Below are 16,994 nucleotides of genomic sequence, written 5' to 3'. Positions count from 1 at the left end.
TCCTACAGCATTTTGTGTGTGTTCGTCTGGATTTCCATCATCTGCAGAATCTATTGTGTTACTGAAATTGCCTTTGTTTATTTGTGGCACTGACAGGTCTTTTGATCAAATATTTTGGACCAAGCCTAGGAAGTCTTCATTTGACACCCATAAGAGATTGCTGGCAATGATCAATACTGATGACCATGGACTATTTATCCAGCCTAGTGCTGAAGACTTTAGACATCTGCTACATTCTGATTAAAGTCATCACCTTCAGTAATTTCACAGAATCTTGCAGCACAGAAGAAGGTTGTTCAGCCCGCTGTACCTCTGCTACAGAAGAGCTACCCTACCTAGTCCAGTTCGGCTCCTTTCACCCCTACAGTGTGGTAGCTTTTAACCTTTTGTGTTTCTACCAGCCTTTCAGATGATATATTTCAAATCAGAACAGCTGAATGTCTAAAGAAAATTCTGCTCGCTGGTTCACTGGCCAACTGCCTTAAATCTGTTTATAGAGTCCTCTCCCATTTTAAACAATCTCTCTCAATATATAGTATATATATTTTTAGTAAGTATATTATTTTTTTCTCTGGTATAAACTAATATGTTTAACAGAGTTCAATCCAAACATCTTGAGTTCTGTCATCCCCACAACTTAACTAAAATCCTTCAAACTTTGTGCTATTCTGATGAATCTCTTTTAGACCTTCCCCTATTCATTGGTGTAATTTCTAAAAATGTCTAGTGCACAATATTTTAGGTGAAGCCTCACAAATGAACAATTAAAGCTTCATATTTGAGGTCTCATTGTTTAAATTGAGGTGTAATCTGATATCTAGATCATCTAATGTTTCTATCAATGACGTGGCAATGGTGAAAACAAATAGCACACTGAGGGAAACATACTGTACTAAGACACAAGCTGAGACTCGCGTAACATAGAAAGAATATTTGTGAATCTCTTAACCATTCAATCTGAACTTCAGAACAGTGTAATGACTGAGAAAAAAGTATAAACTGGAGTGGATGAATGTAATGTCTGGGAGGAAGAAAGAGCAAAAGATTGGATTATGGGACAAGATAAAAAAAGTAGAAAGTTGGAAGTCTTTGTTTTGAAAAGTTATTATTTAATAACTTTTAAATATCCAACAATTAAAATCTACAGGAATATACTCTTCCAATGGTTCATTTTTAACATCTGGTGTTGTTTTAGGATGAAGTTGCATTGATAATTTAAAAGGCTATTTAGACTGGAAAGAGAAACAGATTTCCTGCAGCTGATTTACCTCACATCTATCATGCACATTGAATACTCCTCCTGGCATTTGATGCCTTTCAATGGTGAGCCACAACTAGAGCTTGTGAAAGGTAAAAGATGGATGAACACAATAACCTCATTAACTCTTCATTGCGGGCTGTAAACCACAATCATTGCTGATTTGATTTGACATTTTTCACTCTATGTTCTGATGTGCATGTGACAAATAACTAACCTTTCTATCTTTAATCTCACACCTTATTTTTACTATTTTAACACTTTGAACAAATTGGCCAATTTTTTCACTTGTACTTTAAAGACAATATCTGGCTTCCCATTATTTTGCACATAATTATTTTTACTATATAGTTACAGTTTAACAATTTAAAACCCACCCTCTTCGAGGGTGGGCACGTGGCCAAGTGGTTAAGGCATTGGACTAGCGACCTGAAGGTTGTGAGTTCGATCCCCAGCTGAGGCAAGTGTTGTGTCCTTGAGCAAGGCACTTAATCACACATTGCTCTGTGACGACACTGGTGCCAAGCTGTATGGGTCCTAATGTCCTTCCCTTGGACAACATTGGTGTCGTGGAGAGGGGAGACTTGCAGCATGGGCAACTGCTGGTCTTCCATACAACCTTGCCCAGGCCTGTGCCCTGGAGAGTGAAGACTTTCCAGGCGCAGATCCATGGTCTCGCAAGACTAACGGATGCCTTTATTATTATTTATTTATTATCTTCGCGGACCATGAAACTATATACTGGCACATGTTGGTAAGCATTCGAATCACCCTACATAAACAGCATTTCCATGAGTCAAGAGGTTTTGCAATATTCTCTGCACAGATTTAGAATTAAACCTGATTCTAACTCTAAACTTACAGTGTTCCATATTATAATTGTTACATTAAATATCAAAATTAGAATTTTAAAAGTAATTCTAAATGTATTTAAATACTATAAAGGAGAACACATTATCATATACTGCATACAAGATAGTTCATATGTTAAATAGGAATATTTTTCATATGTCAACTCTGAAAAATCACAGAAACGGCTTGTTTAAAGTGTTTGGTATACATATTTGACCTAGTGCTTTTTCAACAGTTATTATGAAAGCATGCTAGCTAGGGAAATTTTCTGAGAAAACAAGTTGAAATAAAATATAGTTTTCCCATTGTCCGTCTGAAATGGTTCTATCGGGAATTTGTAAAACAAAATCCAGACAATCCAAAATGAAAAGATGGAAACTTTTCTTTTGTTACCTTAAATGGTGCTGGAATTGACTGCCCACTGTGCTAATGACTAAAGATTAAACTTTTACACACCAGAGTTCATCACATAATAGATTAAAAAAATTATAAATTTTTTTAAATTATGAAAATATGCTGATTTTGTTTTATAGACCTAACATAGAAATCTGTTTTATGCAACTTCTCCCACATATTTTTAATGAATTTTTCAAGATAATAATAATCATCCTCGTAATGATCATTATAATAACAATTAGCATGCTTGGCTACGTTTACCAGCATGAGCTGAGAAAAAAATGAAAAATAATAATAATAAAATATTTTGTGGTGATCATTAACAGCTGTGTGCAGTATATTAGTATTAGTTTCATGGTTGTGCCTCACTATGAAATGAAAGAATTACAGGAAATGTTTGCAGGGTGATGCGATATGGGTGTCTATAGAAAGTGGATGTTTCTAACTTATGGAAAAACTATCTTAAGACCTGTTCTCAGGAACAGAATCTTAGGTAACTTGCATTGAATTTGAAGCCACTCCAATGCATCCTGACCATTGACTACCAGTCACTCTAGCTTAGGGATACGCTATCATCTTAGCTCGGGCCAAACATATATCCTCATTTATAAAAGACATCATAATTTTTTGTAAGGAGTCTGAAATCTGTGAAAAAGGACGGCTTTAGGTAAAACCAACCTACATAAGCAAACAAAAGGACTATCCATCTCCCAAAATATAGTTAGGCCTGTGATATACTTCAACTATGTATTTGCTTTCTGGCTGGAGAGGCTAGGTAACCTTTAGCTGAAGTAGATGCTGGCAGAACTGTGATCATTTCTTCTTCCGCTGTTGACTTTTCCTTGCTGGGTTCAACTGATGCAGGAATTTCAGGTTGCTTAACACTCTCAGCCACAGAGGCCTCTTCACGAGCTTCCACCACTTCAGGAGATGGCACTTCATCGCAATCTACTGAAGGTTTAAACAGCCACATGAAATTATACAGAGATGCAATATGAGCTATTCTCAACTGTTAGCTTCATCCAAAACAGACTGATGCAGGGCTGTTTGCAGAATTTGCTGCAAAGCAGACAGTATTTTTAAAGTAAATGGAAAAGCTTTATATACAATTTGGCATTAAACCACTCAAACCTTAGATCCTAAATTGACATCCAAGACAAAGCAGGAACTGGACTCAGTACCAAAATGAATAAGCTGTTGTTCCAATCCCAGTTAATACCTGGTAAATTGTGCTGGCACTCAAACTGACCTGTGCACATCACTTGGCCCAGAGTTATAGTTAAAAATGATGCCCTCAATAGTTAGCTGTCTATTAAAATATCTGTGTACTGTCTCACAGTAGAATGGCCATATTGATATGCTAAGCCAGGAAAAAAAGCAAGTGGGAACAGGGGCATATCCTAACATGATTCAACACTGGGAAGTGATAGGCAAGGAGGAAATCGGAGAGAAAAGGTAATTTTGGTTATAATAAGCAATTGGAGGAACAGTTGTGGAATACATTGAAGAATCCCACAGAAAAATCTCCAAAGCAAACAGCACTGCATCACTCACAAAGCTTCTGAGCAATGTAGCCCATTAAGCTAACCCATGATGACAGCGGAGTGATATGTCCATTCAAAACCAAAAGCACAGAAAATAGATATTACTTATAAGTCTGTGTAGCATGCAAAAGGCAAGCAATTCTGTTCTTAAAATTTACAATTGACAGTCTTTAGCCTAAATGAAAAGGAAAGGGCAGGCAACAGCACTGACATACAGTAATTCCCCTCTTTATGAAGTGTTCTTGCAAGTTACATGAAGAATGTTATAGTTAGGGGAAATGTTAATGTGCGTGCCTTTTATACAAATTTAACATCAGTGAGGAAAGTAGTAACAAAGCATGATGGTTTATCAGTTGGTTTGACAGGGATTACTGAATTAGAGTACAATGCAGGAGGATAAACATAAAGACAGATATGGAAAATATGCTCAGCTTTAAAATAAACTGTGAATAAATGCATTATTTATAAAATGCACTTTAATGAGGTACTTTCATTTTGATGTTCTATATCTTGCATAAATTAAAATGTCTTAAAGCAATGTTGGCAAATAAGTAAGCAGTCATTCAGTTCAAATGAATTTATGTAGGAATGAGAAAAAATACAAGAGATCTACCCCTGGTGTCCAACTATACATCCACATTTAGACTGTTGTATTCTTGGCATTTTATTCTGGAAAGTGTACAATAAAGAACAAAATTTAATAAGTGCTGAAGAGGAAGTGCAAATAAAAAAGTAAATAAATAAACACATAATTTATATTCTTCAGCTTGCATTTCTTGATACAGTCTCAGATTATGTAGTTTCAATTTACAGAAAATCATGATACCATTAAGAACGTTTTTTTCTAGAAACACAACACCATCCCCTGTAACACACGTTGCCTGCATAGACAAAAAGGAAAAAACAAGAAAGCTATATTCTCAAAATTAACCCATGATCTTAACCTTTGGAATTTGTAACATAGAACAGCACAGGACAGGAACCAGCCCTTTGGCCTGCAATGCCCATTGTTACCATGACACCAATTTAAACTGCACACTCGCCTGTGCATGGTTGATAACCTTCCATTCGCTTCCTGTTGTCGAGTCATACTGCATGGAAACAGGTCCTTAAGCCCAAATCGTCCATGTCAACCAAGCTGCCCATCTAAACTGGCCCAATTTGCTTGTATTTGACCCAAATCCCTCTAAACCTTTCCTATACATGCACCTGTCACTGAACTGACAGCTTATCATAGATACTTAGAAACTGGGAAGAATAAAAGTAGCAAAAATGACCTTTTCCAACTCAAAAAGAATTACATAGAGACAGGACCTTCCTACCCAATGAGCCTGTGCTGTCCAATTACTCATGTGTGATCAATTAACCTACTAACTCGTACGTCTTTGGAATGCGGAAGAAAACTGAGGAAACTGGAATGTCGAGAGGAAACCCGCACCGTCGTGAGGAGAACTAACAATCTCCTTACAGACAGCGGCAGAATTGAATCCGGGTCACTGACACCGTAATAGCATTACACTAACCACTGCACTATCGTGCCATCCACAGCAAAAATGGAAGATCTTTACTGCTACTTCTTTCTTTCAAGTATTAAGGTACAGTTTGATCCAATTTTTAAGTACGCTTTCAAAACTTACTATTTTTATTTCATCAGATTTAAAATATTATTACTTCTCAATGTCTGAAAGGTTGTTATTATATTACCATGGGTAAAAATGTCGGACACTCCACTTCCCCAATTAATAATGGGGCTCCAGAGTTCAGAATTTAACGAGCATGCTTACATCCAATTTTGTATGTATGTGCACATTTATGTTGGTGTTACAGTATCTTCATAATCTCAAGTGTGTGCCGTTTTTATAATGATTTTAAAAGCATTTTTATCTAAAAATATCCATAATCTTTTGGCTGCCACTGGGAGTTAAGTGGGAAATAAAGGGCGGGTTGCTAAGGAACCCATTTATATGGGAATCCCAAGCTTTCTGCAAGATGGGGACAGGGTTTTACATGGACTTTCTCTGGATGGTAGAAAGGAAGTCTTGTTCCATTGACATTCACTGGGAATATCTGGTTTTTGGGGCCAAGGAAAGATTGTGAGGACTAACATTCCAAATCACAGAAACAAATTTTATAAATAATGTTTATCCCAAGAATGTTGGAATTGATGCAACTGATGCATATCAGATTTATTTAACCTGTGGTTAAGTGAAATGTGTCTTACAGTTTTGATATGCATTCACAAAAATGTTTGCTGCACAGAGTACATTATACACGTGCAGATACACTACTTCTTTAAAAAACCTCAATGTGTATGCTAATTTTGTTAGTGTTACCTACAGCATTTATGTTTTCAGCACATCCCAAACTAAAACTTCCAACATACTACATAAGCCAGAGATTGTGCTAAATAGACCCAGATGCAGTAACTGCACATCAATAAGCAAACCTTAAACTAATCATGGCTTAACATCTAGCTGTGTTGGCATCTTCAGTCATGCATGGTTTTAAGTCGGCATTTTTGCAAATATTTAAGAATGCTATCTATAGCTACTCCAGGCAATTTACTATAAATTACATATTAAGGTCAATTGATTATTGGGTACTCACCGGTTTTCTCTGTACCTGTAAATAGGAGAAACAAAGAATAAGAATTTGTTAAAACACAAATAGTAACAGGATCATTTTGTTAAAGAGAGAAAGTGCTGTCAAGTTCCCTCACTTGACCTTGTAAGTAAAAACATCAGTCACTACAGAATTCAAAAGTTGTATGTCGCAAGGAGGATTCCAAATCTGTGAAAGTTTGCTCACGTGAGCGACAACAGGAGTGTCTCAATTGATCTTTGGATCTCTGAACGAATGAAGAGAGAACATTAGCATAGCTCCTGCCCTGAAACCTCTTTGGTGCGGATCCTGGCCACATGCAGGATTTGACTCAGGCCTGCTGCTTCCTGCAGTGCTGACATTGAACTCTCACACTCAGGAGAACCACTGGCTGGAATTTTAACAGCCTGAGCACCTGCATCTTCACATGAGTCAACATCTTCAGGAGAGGAAGGGAGAAGACTGGGAAATAAGCAGAAGAATTAAAAGTAAGACTGCTAATTCAGTCGAGTCACAATCAAATAAATTCCACGATGAAGCATCATTGTGCTAAAATTTACAATTATTTCAAGTAACAGAAAGGAAACAAAATAGTGAAAATTTTGGGACAAACAATATGACAATCAAGTCTCCAAAGAAACAAAGTGAGAAATAAGGAGCCTTCAAAAACAGATTTTAATTAGTGTGATGTAGTCCATAATTTGGGATAGATGAATTAAAGTTTTTTTTGTAGAGGTATTCACAATAGAGGATACAACCAGCATCCCAGAAAAAGCTGTAAATTAGGAACTGGGAGGGAGGGAAGAAGTCACAGAAAATTACAACCAACAGCAGAGAAAGCAAAATTCTAGAAATGCAGACTTACAGGTGTCCACGATAACTCAGAACTCCATTTTGCATGAAATTATGGAATTACAGAAAAGTGATGGCGCAAAGAAGTGGGATTTTATTGTAAAAACTAATTGAATTCCTGGATAGTTTGAATTAAGGAACTTTGGTTTGAGGAGACTAGTTTATTCTGCATAGAATCACACCGTGAAACTAATGGCTGAAAGAAGATTATAGTTGGGAGCTTAATGTCAAAGGATACACATTGTATCGATAGGTCAGGCAGGAAGGTGGAGGAGGTGGCTTTGCTTTGTTGGTAAAAAATGAAGTCGCATCATTAGAAAAAGGTGATAGAGGATCAGGTGTTGAATCTTTGTGAATAGAGCTAAGGAACTGGAAGGCTAAAAAGACACTGATGGGAGTTATATACAGACACCCCAAACATTAGTAAAGATGTGGTCTACAAGTTACAATGGGAGAGAGAAAATGCACACCAAAAGGGCAGTGTTACAATGGTCATGGGGGATTTCAATATGCAGGTAGATTGGGAAGATCACGTTGGTGCTAGATTCCAAGAGGGGGAATTTTTACAGTGCCTATGAGATGGTTTGTTTTAAGAGTATCTCATTATTGAGCCCACAAGGGGGTCAGCTATTCTGAATTGGGGGTTGTGCAACAAACATTAATTGACAAGAGAGCTAAAGGTAAAAGAACCCTTAGAGACAAGTGATCACAATATGATTGAATTCATCCTGAATTTTGAGAAGGAGAAGCTAAAGTCAGATGTATCAGTGGAGTAAAGGGAATTAGAGGCATGAGAGAGGACCTGGCCAGAATTGATTGGGAGTGAACACTGACAGGGATGAGGGAGAGCAGCAATGGCTGGAATTTCAGGAAGCACTTCGGAAGGCACAAGATATATACATCCCAAAGAGGAAGAAGTACTCTAAAGGCAAGATGACACAACCGAGATAAGTCACAGCCAACAGAAAAGCCCATGAAGCAAAAAATAGTGGGAAGTTTTCAAATACCAACAGAAGGCTACTAAAAAAGTGTTTAAGAAGGTAATGATGGAATACAAAAGTAAACTAGCCAATAACATTAAAGAGGAAACCAAAAGTTTCTTCAGATACATAAAGTGTAAAAGGGGGTGGATATCGGACCACTGGAAAACAATGCTGGAGAGGTAGTAATGGGGGACAAAGAAACAGCGGACGAAGTGAATAAGCATTTTGCATTACTCTTCACTGTGGAAAACACTAGCAATGTGATGGAAGTTCCAGATGTCAGGGGTCATGAAGTGTGTGAGGTTACCATTACTAGGGAGAAGATTCTTGGGAAACTGAAAGGTCTGAAGGTAGTTAAGTCACCTGGACCAGAGATTGGGAGGCATTAGTAATGATCTTTCAAGAATCTCTGGATTCTGGAATGGTTCCAGAAGACTGGAAAATTGCAAATGACACTCCACTCTTCAGAAAGAGAGAGAGGCAGAAGAAAGGAAATTATAAACCAGCTAATCTGACCTCAGTGGTTGGGAAATTGTTGGAGTCAATTGTTAAGGATGTGGTTTCGAGGTACTTGGAGGCACATGATAAAATAGGCCATAGTCAGCATGTTTCCTCAAGTGAAAATCCTGCCTGACAAATCTGTTGGAATTCTTTGAAGAATTAACAAGAAATATAGACAAAGGAAAATCAGTTGATGTTGTATCTTGGATTTTCAGACGGCCTTCAACAAGGCACCACACATGAAGCTGCTTACCAAGCTACACACCCATGGTATTATAGGGAAGATCCTAGCGTGGATAAAGCAATGGTTGACTGGCAGGAGGAAAAGAGTGGGAATAAAGGGAGCCTTTTCTGGTTGGCTGCTGGTGACTAGTGGTGTTCCACGGAGGTTTGTGCTGGAACTGATTCTTTCTACATTATACGTCAATGATTTGGATGATGGAATTGATGGCTTTGTTGCAGTTTGCAGGTGATACGAAGATAGCTGGAGGAGTAGGTAGTTTTGAGAAAATAGAGAAACTACAGAAGGACCTAGACAGATTAGGATAATGGGTGAAGAAATGTCAAATGGAATATAGTGTTGGGAAGTGTATGGTCATGCACTTTAGTAGAAGAAATGAAAGGGTTGATTATTTTCTAAATGGAGAGAAAATAGAAAAAAGTTGAGGCACAGAGGGACTTAGGAGTCCTTGTGCAGGATTCCCTAAAGGTTAATTTGCAGGTTCAGTCTGTGGTGAGGAATGCAAATGTGATGTTAGCATTCATTTCAAGAGGACTAGAATATAACAACAAGGATGCAACATTGAGACTTTATAAAGTAACTGTAAGGCTTCACTTTGAGTATTGTGAACAGTTTTGGGCCCCTTATATAAAAAAGGATGTGCTGAAACTGAAGAAAATTATTCCAGTTCAGAATGGCTCATCATACAAAGAGCATATGATGGCTCTGGGCCTGTATTCACTGGAATTCAGAAGAATGAGGGATGACCTCATTGAAACCTATCAAATGGTGAAAGGCCTTGATAGAGTGGATGTCAAGACATGTTTCCTGTGGTGGGAGGGTCTAAGATCAGAGGACACAGCCTCAGAACCTCAGAATAGAGGGGCATCCTTTTAGAACAGAGATGAAGAGGAATTTCTTCAGCAAAAGAGTGGTGAATCTGCGGAATTTGTTGCCCCAGGCAGCTGTGGAGGTCAAGTCTATATGTATATTTAAGGCAGAGGTTGATAGGTTCTTGATTGGTCAGCGTATGAAGGGGTACGGGGAGAAGGCAGAAGATTGGAACTGACAGGAAAACTGGATCAGCTATGATGAAAGGGCAGAAAAGACCAAATGGGCCGAATGGCCTAATTCTGCTCCTATATTTTATGGTTTTATCATCTAATTGTCATATAGTCCATAATGTATTCATGGATTTAATTTCCTACTACCAGTTCCTGCTTTGTGATTTACAATACCTGCCATGGAAGGCTCCTTTCATGACATCATAAAACTGAAAATATGAGAAAGGCTGTTCTGCTCAAAGGTCATCTTTCAGGAAAATCCAAAATATCAATGCCACAGCTAACTTCAGTGAAATACCTGAATCATGACCACCGTTTGGATGCCAAGCACTGACAAAAAGAAAACAGTATCTGGATACAAAGGGAGTGGAATCCTTTGCATATCTAAAATGTGTTTCATTCTATTCAAAATTAGTGAAATCAACCTTCCAGCTCTTTACTTCACCCCCTGCCCCGCTCCTGGTTTCAGCTATCACCTACCACCTTGTACGTTTTCCTCACCTTCTTGCTCTGACTTCTAATTCTGATGAAGGCTCGCGGCCTGAAACGTCGACTATTTACTCTTTTCTGTAGGTGCTGCCTGGCCTGTTGAGTTCCTCCAGCATTTTGTGTGTATTGCTTTGGATTTCCAGCATCTGCAGACTTTCTCATGTTTGTATACATCCAATCAATCACATATTTAATGTTGTCCCTTCATAATGTCTAAACTTTAATTCTTTCTGCCACCATGCCAAGCAAGGATGTATGCTTAAACATCCTTCTAACAATATCAACTTCAAATACTTGGCTCATTTTATTCATTCAAAAAATTTTGCTGGGGGAAAATTAGAAGACCATCCCATTTCACTGCAAGCATATTTTACCCCATTGGACCCCACCAAACTCCCATGCTACCAACAATAAAAAAAAGTAAAATGCAAGAAATGCTCCTTCCTCATCTGGAGGCAAGACCACTGCTTTCTCGTCCTACAGTCTGGTGTCATTTTAACTTTATGTTGAGCTTCCTTTAAAATTCTGCATCTATTCTTCTTGTCTGCTCCGTTGGCATCATATCTTTTCTTACGCTCAAGTATTCCTGTTCTAATAAAAAAAACTTACTTATCAGCACAACTACTTTAACACAGCCATATTAAATAAATAAAATTGTACATACAGTACATGTATATTTATTTCAGCAACAACAGAAAATGAATTAGATTTGTACCATTTTTCACTCTAAAGATGGATAGAGACTATGACCTATGAAATTTTAATGACTTTCTCTCCATTAGCTGCGTTATCCACCCTATTATTATTATAAAACATTTGCTGAATGAGCTTATACCACACTTTATTTAAATGATATTGCTTCCTGGAGTTGATAGATGTGCCTTGAGGATTTGTGCCTAAACACACGAAGAGGAATAGTCATGCAAAATTGATGAAGTTGTTCCAGAATTATATTTCCTGAGTTATCTAAAAGAGAAATAGCAGGAGCTATTTTGAATTTCATAGCTTGTAGAAGTCAACAGACCTTTACAGAATCAAAATCATGATTATTATCACTGACTTAGATGATGTGAAATCTATTGTTTTGCAACAGCAGTAAGCAGCAAAAATGGCAGAAGTATTTTAAATTCCACTTTAATTCTTGAAAGAAAATTGGATGATGTGTATTCATTGCTGCTTATCTTACATTTTTCCTAAACAGCAAATTGACCAAGTTTATGTCTCAACTTGATTCATAATATTCATACTGTCTTCCTGTTATTTACAAAAGGTTGAATGGATAAATAATATAAGTATTTGCTTGGCAATCTTTCTCCCATTATCTTTCTGATTTATGTTTATGGCATTATGTGTTTCATTCTTTGCAATGTTTCCACAGGCCTCTGTGATATTAAAGCTAAATATGTGTTCCAGAAACTTGGAGGGTTGCTTTTCCCTTCAGCTCCCCCTAATTCTCAAAGGAAACCGGATCATATTTGGCACAATGAAAATGGTAATTGGGAAGCTCATGAGAAAAAAAACATTGTCACATATGATGCCGGTGACCATGATAAATTGATTCTCCTCATCCTTTTTATCTTGTCTGTAGGTTTGGCCATAGGAGATCACAACAACATCCTCCTACATCTCTCCTCTGTTGTTTACCAGTCTGGGATTGATTCCGTAATTACCCAGAGCAATGTCTCCAAGTTTCCCTAGGATATATCCTTAACTCTTTCCTAAACCTTCATGAAATCATCCGAAAACACATCAGATTCCATACGTGCTTATAATACTGAGCTCAAACTCACCACCACCTCTCAGCATTACTCCACTGTCTCTAGTCATAGGAGACCCAGTGTGAGCAGTGATCTTTATAAATAAAATCACGGTGCACCTAAAGCCAAGAGCAATTCCTGAGGATTTCAGGCCAAGTTTCATTTATAATCCTCTAATTTTCATTTGTAAAAAGCATTTATATTCCAGATTGTTGCCAGCCATGTCTATTTCTACATCAGTCACAACTATTTAATCCCCACTAAAGGTTTAATTTTCCAAATGCTTATATGTCCAGGCTATTGCTGCAAGCACTGACAAACATTCTAGCTGAGCCTGGCACAACAAGTAGATCAGGATCTGAGATACCTGAAACTTATGCATAAAAGTAAAACTTACTCTTGGGTTGAAGTTCCTGAGGCATCTCTTCAGACTCACTCTGAATGCTCTTTGGATGCTCCATTAGCTGTGCAACCCTGTCATTGTACCTGACTTTATCCTCTTGGAGAACTTTGTATGCCTGGGGAAACACAATCCAACATTAGTTACTTATTCTAAAAGACACTGCAGCCAACTGATTCTTTTTATGCAATTTCTGCATCCAAGTGAGAATTACTTATTTCTGTCTGGTGTGTCTTTTCATTCCAGCACGGCCCTCTGCCTGGCAGGTCAGAGGTCAATCAGCAGGTGGATCTTTTCCAGTGCTGCTTGAAAAAAGGGTACCTTAAATCTGCAATTTCAAAATTTAAAAGAGGGGAAGCAGAAAGATTTGCATTTCTAAAGTACTGAATCTTTCATCATTTTAAGCTAATCAAGTAGAAATTTATTGTTCACAAACGTATGGACCAAAAATTCTGACAAAGAGCAATGCACAATTACCTCATAATTGATTTTACTAATGAGCTTATAATAGACAAATACTGGCCCAGGACATCAGAGATAATCTCTTTATTTATTTTTTAAATATTGCCATGTGATATTTCACGCCCAGCTGAGAGGCCAAAACCTAATCTGAAAGACAATAAAAATACCCTTCACTCAATGCCCCTCTGGAGTATCAGCCCAGACTTTGTGCTCACCCCTGAACCCATAGTCCATAACCTTCCCAGTCAGAGGAGCAAGTCCTAATAATTAAATCATGATGAGTATTAAAATCTGACAGTTTTCCTCATGGGGGCGGTTCATTGCCATTCACTAACCACACTAAGCTCGGTGTGAATGAAGTGTCAGACATAAGCTTGAAGGGGAGGGACAGTATATTATGCAAGGTAAAACAACAAAGCCTGAAATTGATATTGGTCTTAATATGTTAATTGAACTGGATCTTACGTAAAGGCCCGCGCCTGCAAACACTCCACCGATCATCAGAGCATAAAACATGTTCCCGCCTGAGGAACCTGAATGACCACCAGAGGACATCTGGCGAATCCCTGTGAAGCAAAGCAAAGTCATGATAAAAGAAAGCAGAGAATCACACAGCGCTGAAGTGTAATCTGGTCACAACTATCAACACCAATGGGATGACATGGTTGTGAAGGAAGTTAGCATATCCTCATTGACCACCATTAATTTATATAGAGGCACCACAGAAAGCATTCTAAACAGGCAGAACGCAGCTTTTAGTTCATAGAGCGGCGTGGGGGCATCGTGGTCAGCACAACGCTTTACAGTACAGGCCGGACCATCGGGTTTGGATTCCCATCCATGTCTGTAAGGTGTTTGTACATTTTTCCAGCGACCATATGGATTTCCTCCGGGTGCTCTGGTTTCCTCCCACATTCCAAAAATGTATGTTTAGGGTTAGTGAGTTGTGAGCGTCCAATGTTGGCGGTGGAAATGTGACAACCCAAGAACAATCCTCCCTGATGTGATTTGATTAAATGGCGCATTTCACTGTGTATTTCCATAATAAAGCAAATCTTTAATCTTCACGATGGCCACAGGTACAGGAAGCTACAGCACATTCAAAGATGTTGGAGCAGAAGGGGGAGATGGCCATGCTGAAGGCTACTTTATGAGGAAAGGGGAGACGACAGTAGATGAAGAGAGTTCCTGAGGAGGAAGAACCATTAACTTGGGAGGCCAGAAAGGAAGGAGAGAGTCAACAATTTAAATAGAAACAGGGTGAGGGAGCAAGTGAATGGACTTCAAAGACAGGATATACGTACTGGCTTTGGAGGCAGTGCAGAGGAGGTTCACCAATTTGATTCCAGAGATGAGGGGGTTACACTATGAGGAGAGATTGAGTCGCCTGGGACTGTACTCACTGGAATTCAGAAAGATGAGAGGAGATCTTATAGAAACATATAAAATTATGAAAGGGATAGATAAGATACAGGCAGGAAAGTTGTTTCCACTGGTAGGTGAGACCAGAACTAAAGGACATAGCCTCAAAATTTGGGGGAGTAAATTTATTACAGAGATGAGGAGGAACTGCTTTTCCCAGAGAATGGTGAATCTGTGGAATTCTCTGCCCAATGAAGCAGTGGACGCTACCTCAGTAAATATATTTAAGACAAGGTTGGATAGATTTTTGCATAGTAGGGGAATTAAGGGTTATGGGGAAAAGGCAGGTAGGTGGAGATGAGTCCATGGCCAGATCAGTCATGATCTTATTGAATGGTGGAGCAGGGTCAACGGGCCAGATGTCTTATTCCTGCTCCTATTTCTTATGTTCTTATGACAGGAAGTGTTCAGAAATAAACCAAGTCGAGAGAAACTAGAAAATCTTGCTTTTTCAGCACAACAGCAAGTGTGAACACTGTAGATATTGGGCCCAATAAGCCAGCATTAGTGAGGGAAGCAGCAGAGTGAATGGTCTCAATCTTCTGATGGAGAAGCGGATGAGTTAGCACAGTTGTTGCTGGAGGCAGGGGCAGGAAGAGAGTGGGGTGTGCTGGAGGTGGCTGGAGGCAGCAAGGGAAGCCAGCAGGCAATCATTGCTCTTCTGAATGGGTGGACAACACCTGCTGTGTGTACAGTCCGGTCATACCATCTCAAAGGAACGTACATGGTTAAGAACTTAGCTGTGATTTTCACTCTGTAGTAATATTATTCTGTTTCGTAAAGATGTGGCAGATATGGAAAATGGTAAATCTCACAAAGTGCATTGCAGATCAGTCCAGATATTATTAGAGATCAGGACAGGAAAGCGACTTCAGGTAAAAGCAAAAAATCAGCCATGATCTATTGGACAGGAGAACAGGCAGGAGTGTCCAAATGGTTTACTCCTGCTGTTACATCCTACAGCTATATCTTCACCTTAAACCCTGCCCACAAATCTTTAATAATATATTCCCAAATGATTGTTTTAATTTTTAATAGATTTATCCTAATTTAATAACTCTATTAATCTATACACTCTGGACTTACCAAACAAATGTGTTGAGGAAATGTTTCCCTTGCACTGTAAATTCAGATAAAATGCCCTGTACTGTGCAAAGGGCAGTGGAAGACATTAATGTGGAACGTGTGCGTACCATACTTCAAAATCATTCTAGGATTGATCGCAGAGGCAGGGACCCCAGTTGTGAAAAATGTTATTGTAAGTGGGTTGCAACCCAGGATGAAGGAGATGTTTATTGCTACTTGTACGGGAGAGAAAGGCAAAGATTGTCAAAGGCAGTTACACACCAGAAATCTGCACCCGTTCGGGAAGTTGGGGACAAAGTATTTGCATTAGCACGTTGACAAGCCTGGTGTCAGGGCAGGGACAGAGGGCGGGGAGGTCACCGAGCAGTCTGTTTGGTTCGCAGACCACCTGTCCACTGAGCTCAAGAGTGGCATCAGTGCCAAGGTAACTTCGGCAATTATCATTCTCCACTTCCACCACCACCCCAGGAAACACAGTTCACTTTAAAAAACCCATTCGATTAATGCCCCCAGCCACCAGAACAGAGATGCCATTCCAAAATTCTGACTGTCTTGGAGCTTACTGAGCCCAGTAACAGCTTGATTTCTAACTCTGAAGCAGAGCCACTTACTCCACGGTTTGTGCTCCTGATCGGTCGCTAGCGCCATTGAGCAACGTGTCAGTAAGTATAGTGGAACTGCCAGGACAACCAGTCTCGTTACCTGTCTCTCGGAAGGTCACATACCAGCTTCTTGGGAACAAAAGAGAACATCAGTTCCTCATAGCACAGAACCATCCCCCTCTACCTCCCGGCTAATCTATTGGGTTGGAATCTCCTTTGCAAGCTGGACTGCATGTTGGTATTGTCTCTGAAGGAGTACAACTTGAAGAAACTACTGGTAACAGAATCTGAGGACAACTAAATGACCAGAATTTGAAGAACCAGATTTGGTATATCCAAGTGTCTGTGCCTTGTTAAAGGAGTTTGTACGGAATACACCCGAAGTCTGGTGGAGGTTTACTGACGATTCTTCACCTACAAGGGTGTCAGCCATGGTTAAGCAACTGCTGCAACTTCCTGAAGAACGCAGGGTGCTGGAAAAACGTGCCACCGCTCTTCTGCAACC

General features: G+C 39.0%; 1 protein-coding gene across 2 annotated transcripts in view; it reads right to left on the bottom strand.

The window, feature by feature from the left end:
- The window catches only part of mgarpa (mitochondria localized glutamic acid rich protein a), a 40,574-nt gene that overhangs the window by 8,470 nt on the left and 15,110 nt on the right, over positions 1 to 16,994 (bottom strand). Inside the window, exons 2-5 of one of the 2 annotated variants that reach the window (XM_063045075.1) lie at positions 13,845 to 13,945; positions 12,915 to 13,035; positions 6,658 to 6,672; positions 3,287 to 3,457 (exon numbers count right to left, since the gene is read on the bottom strand). In XM_063045075.1, the coding sequence (XP_062901145.1) occupies positions 3,287 to 3,457; positions 6,658 to 6,672; positions 12,915 to 13,035; positions 13,845 to 13,945 (408 nt within the window). The remainder of the gene's footprint in view (positions 1 to 3,286; positions 3,458 to 6,657; positions 6,673 to 12,914; positions 13,036 to 13,844; positions 13,946 to 16,994) is intronic. The other variant, XM_063045076.1, reaches the window with a different exon arrangement.

The sequence above is a fragment of the Mobula hypostoma genome, chromosome 4 (genome assembly GCF_963921235.1).
Source record: "Mobula hypostoma chromosome 4, sMobHyp1.1, whole genome shotgun sequence".
NCBI classification, from domain to species: domain Eukaryota; kingdom Metazoa; phylum Chordata; class Chondrichthyes; order Myliobatiformes; family Myliobatidae; genus Mobula; species Mobula hypostoma.
This window is presented reverse-complemented; position numbering and strand designations above follow the sequence as displayed.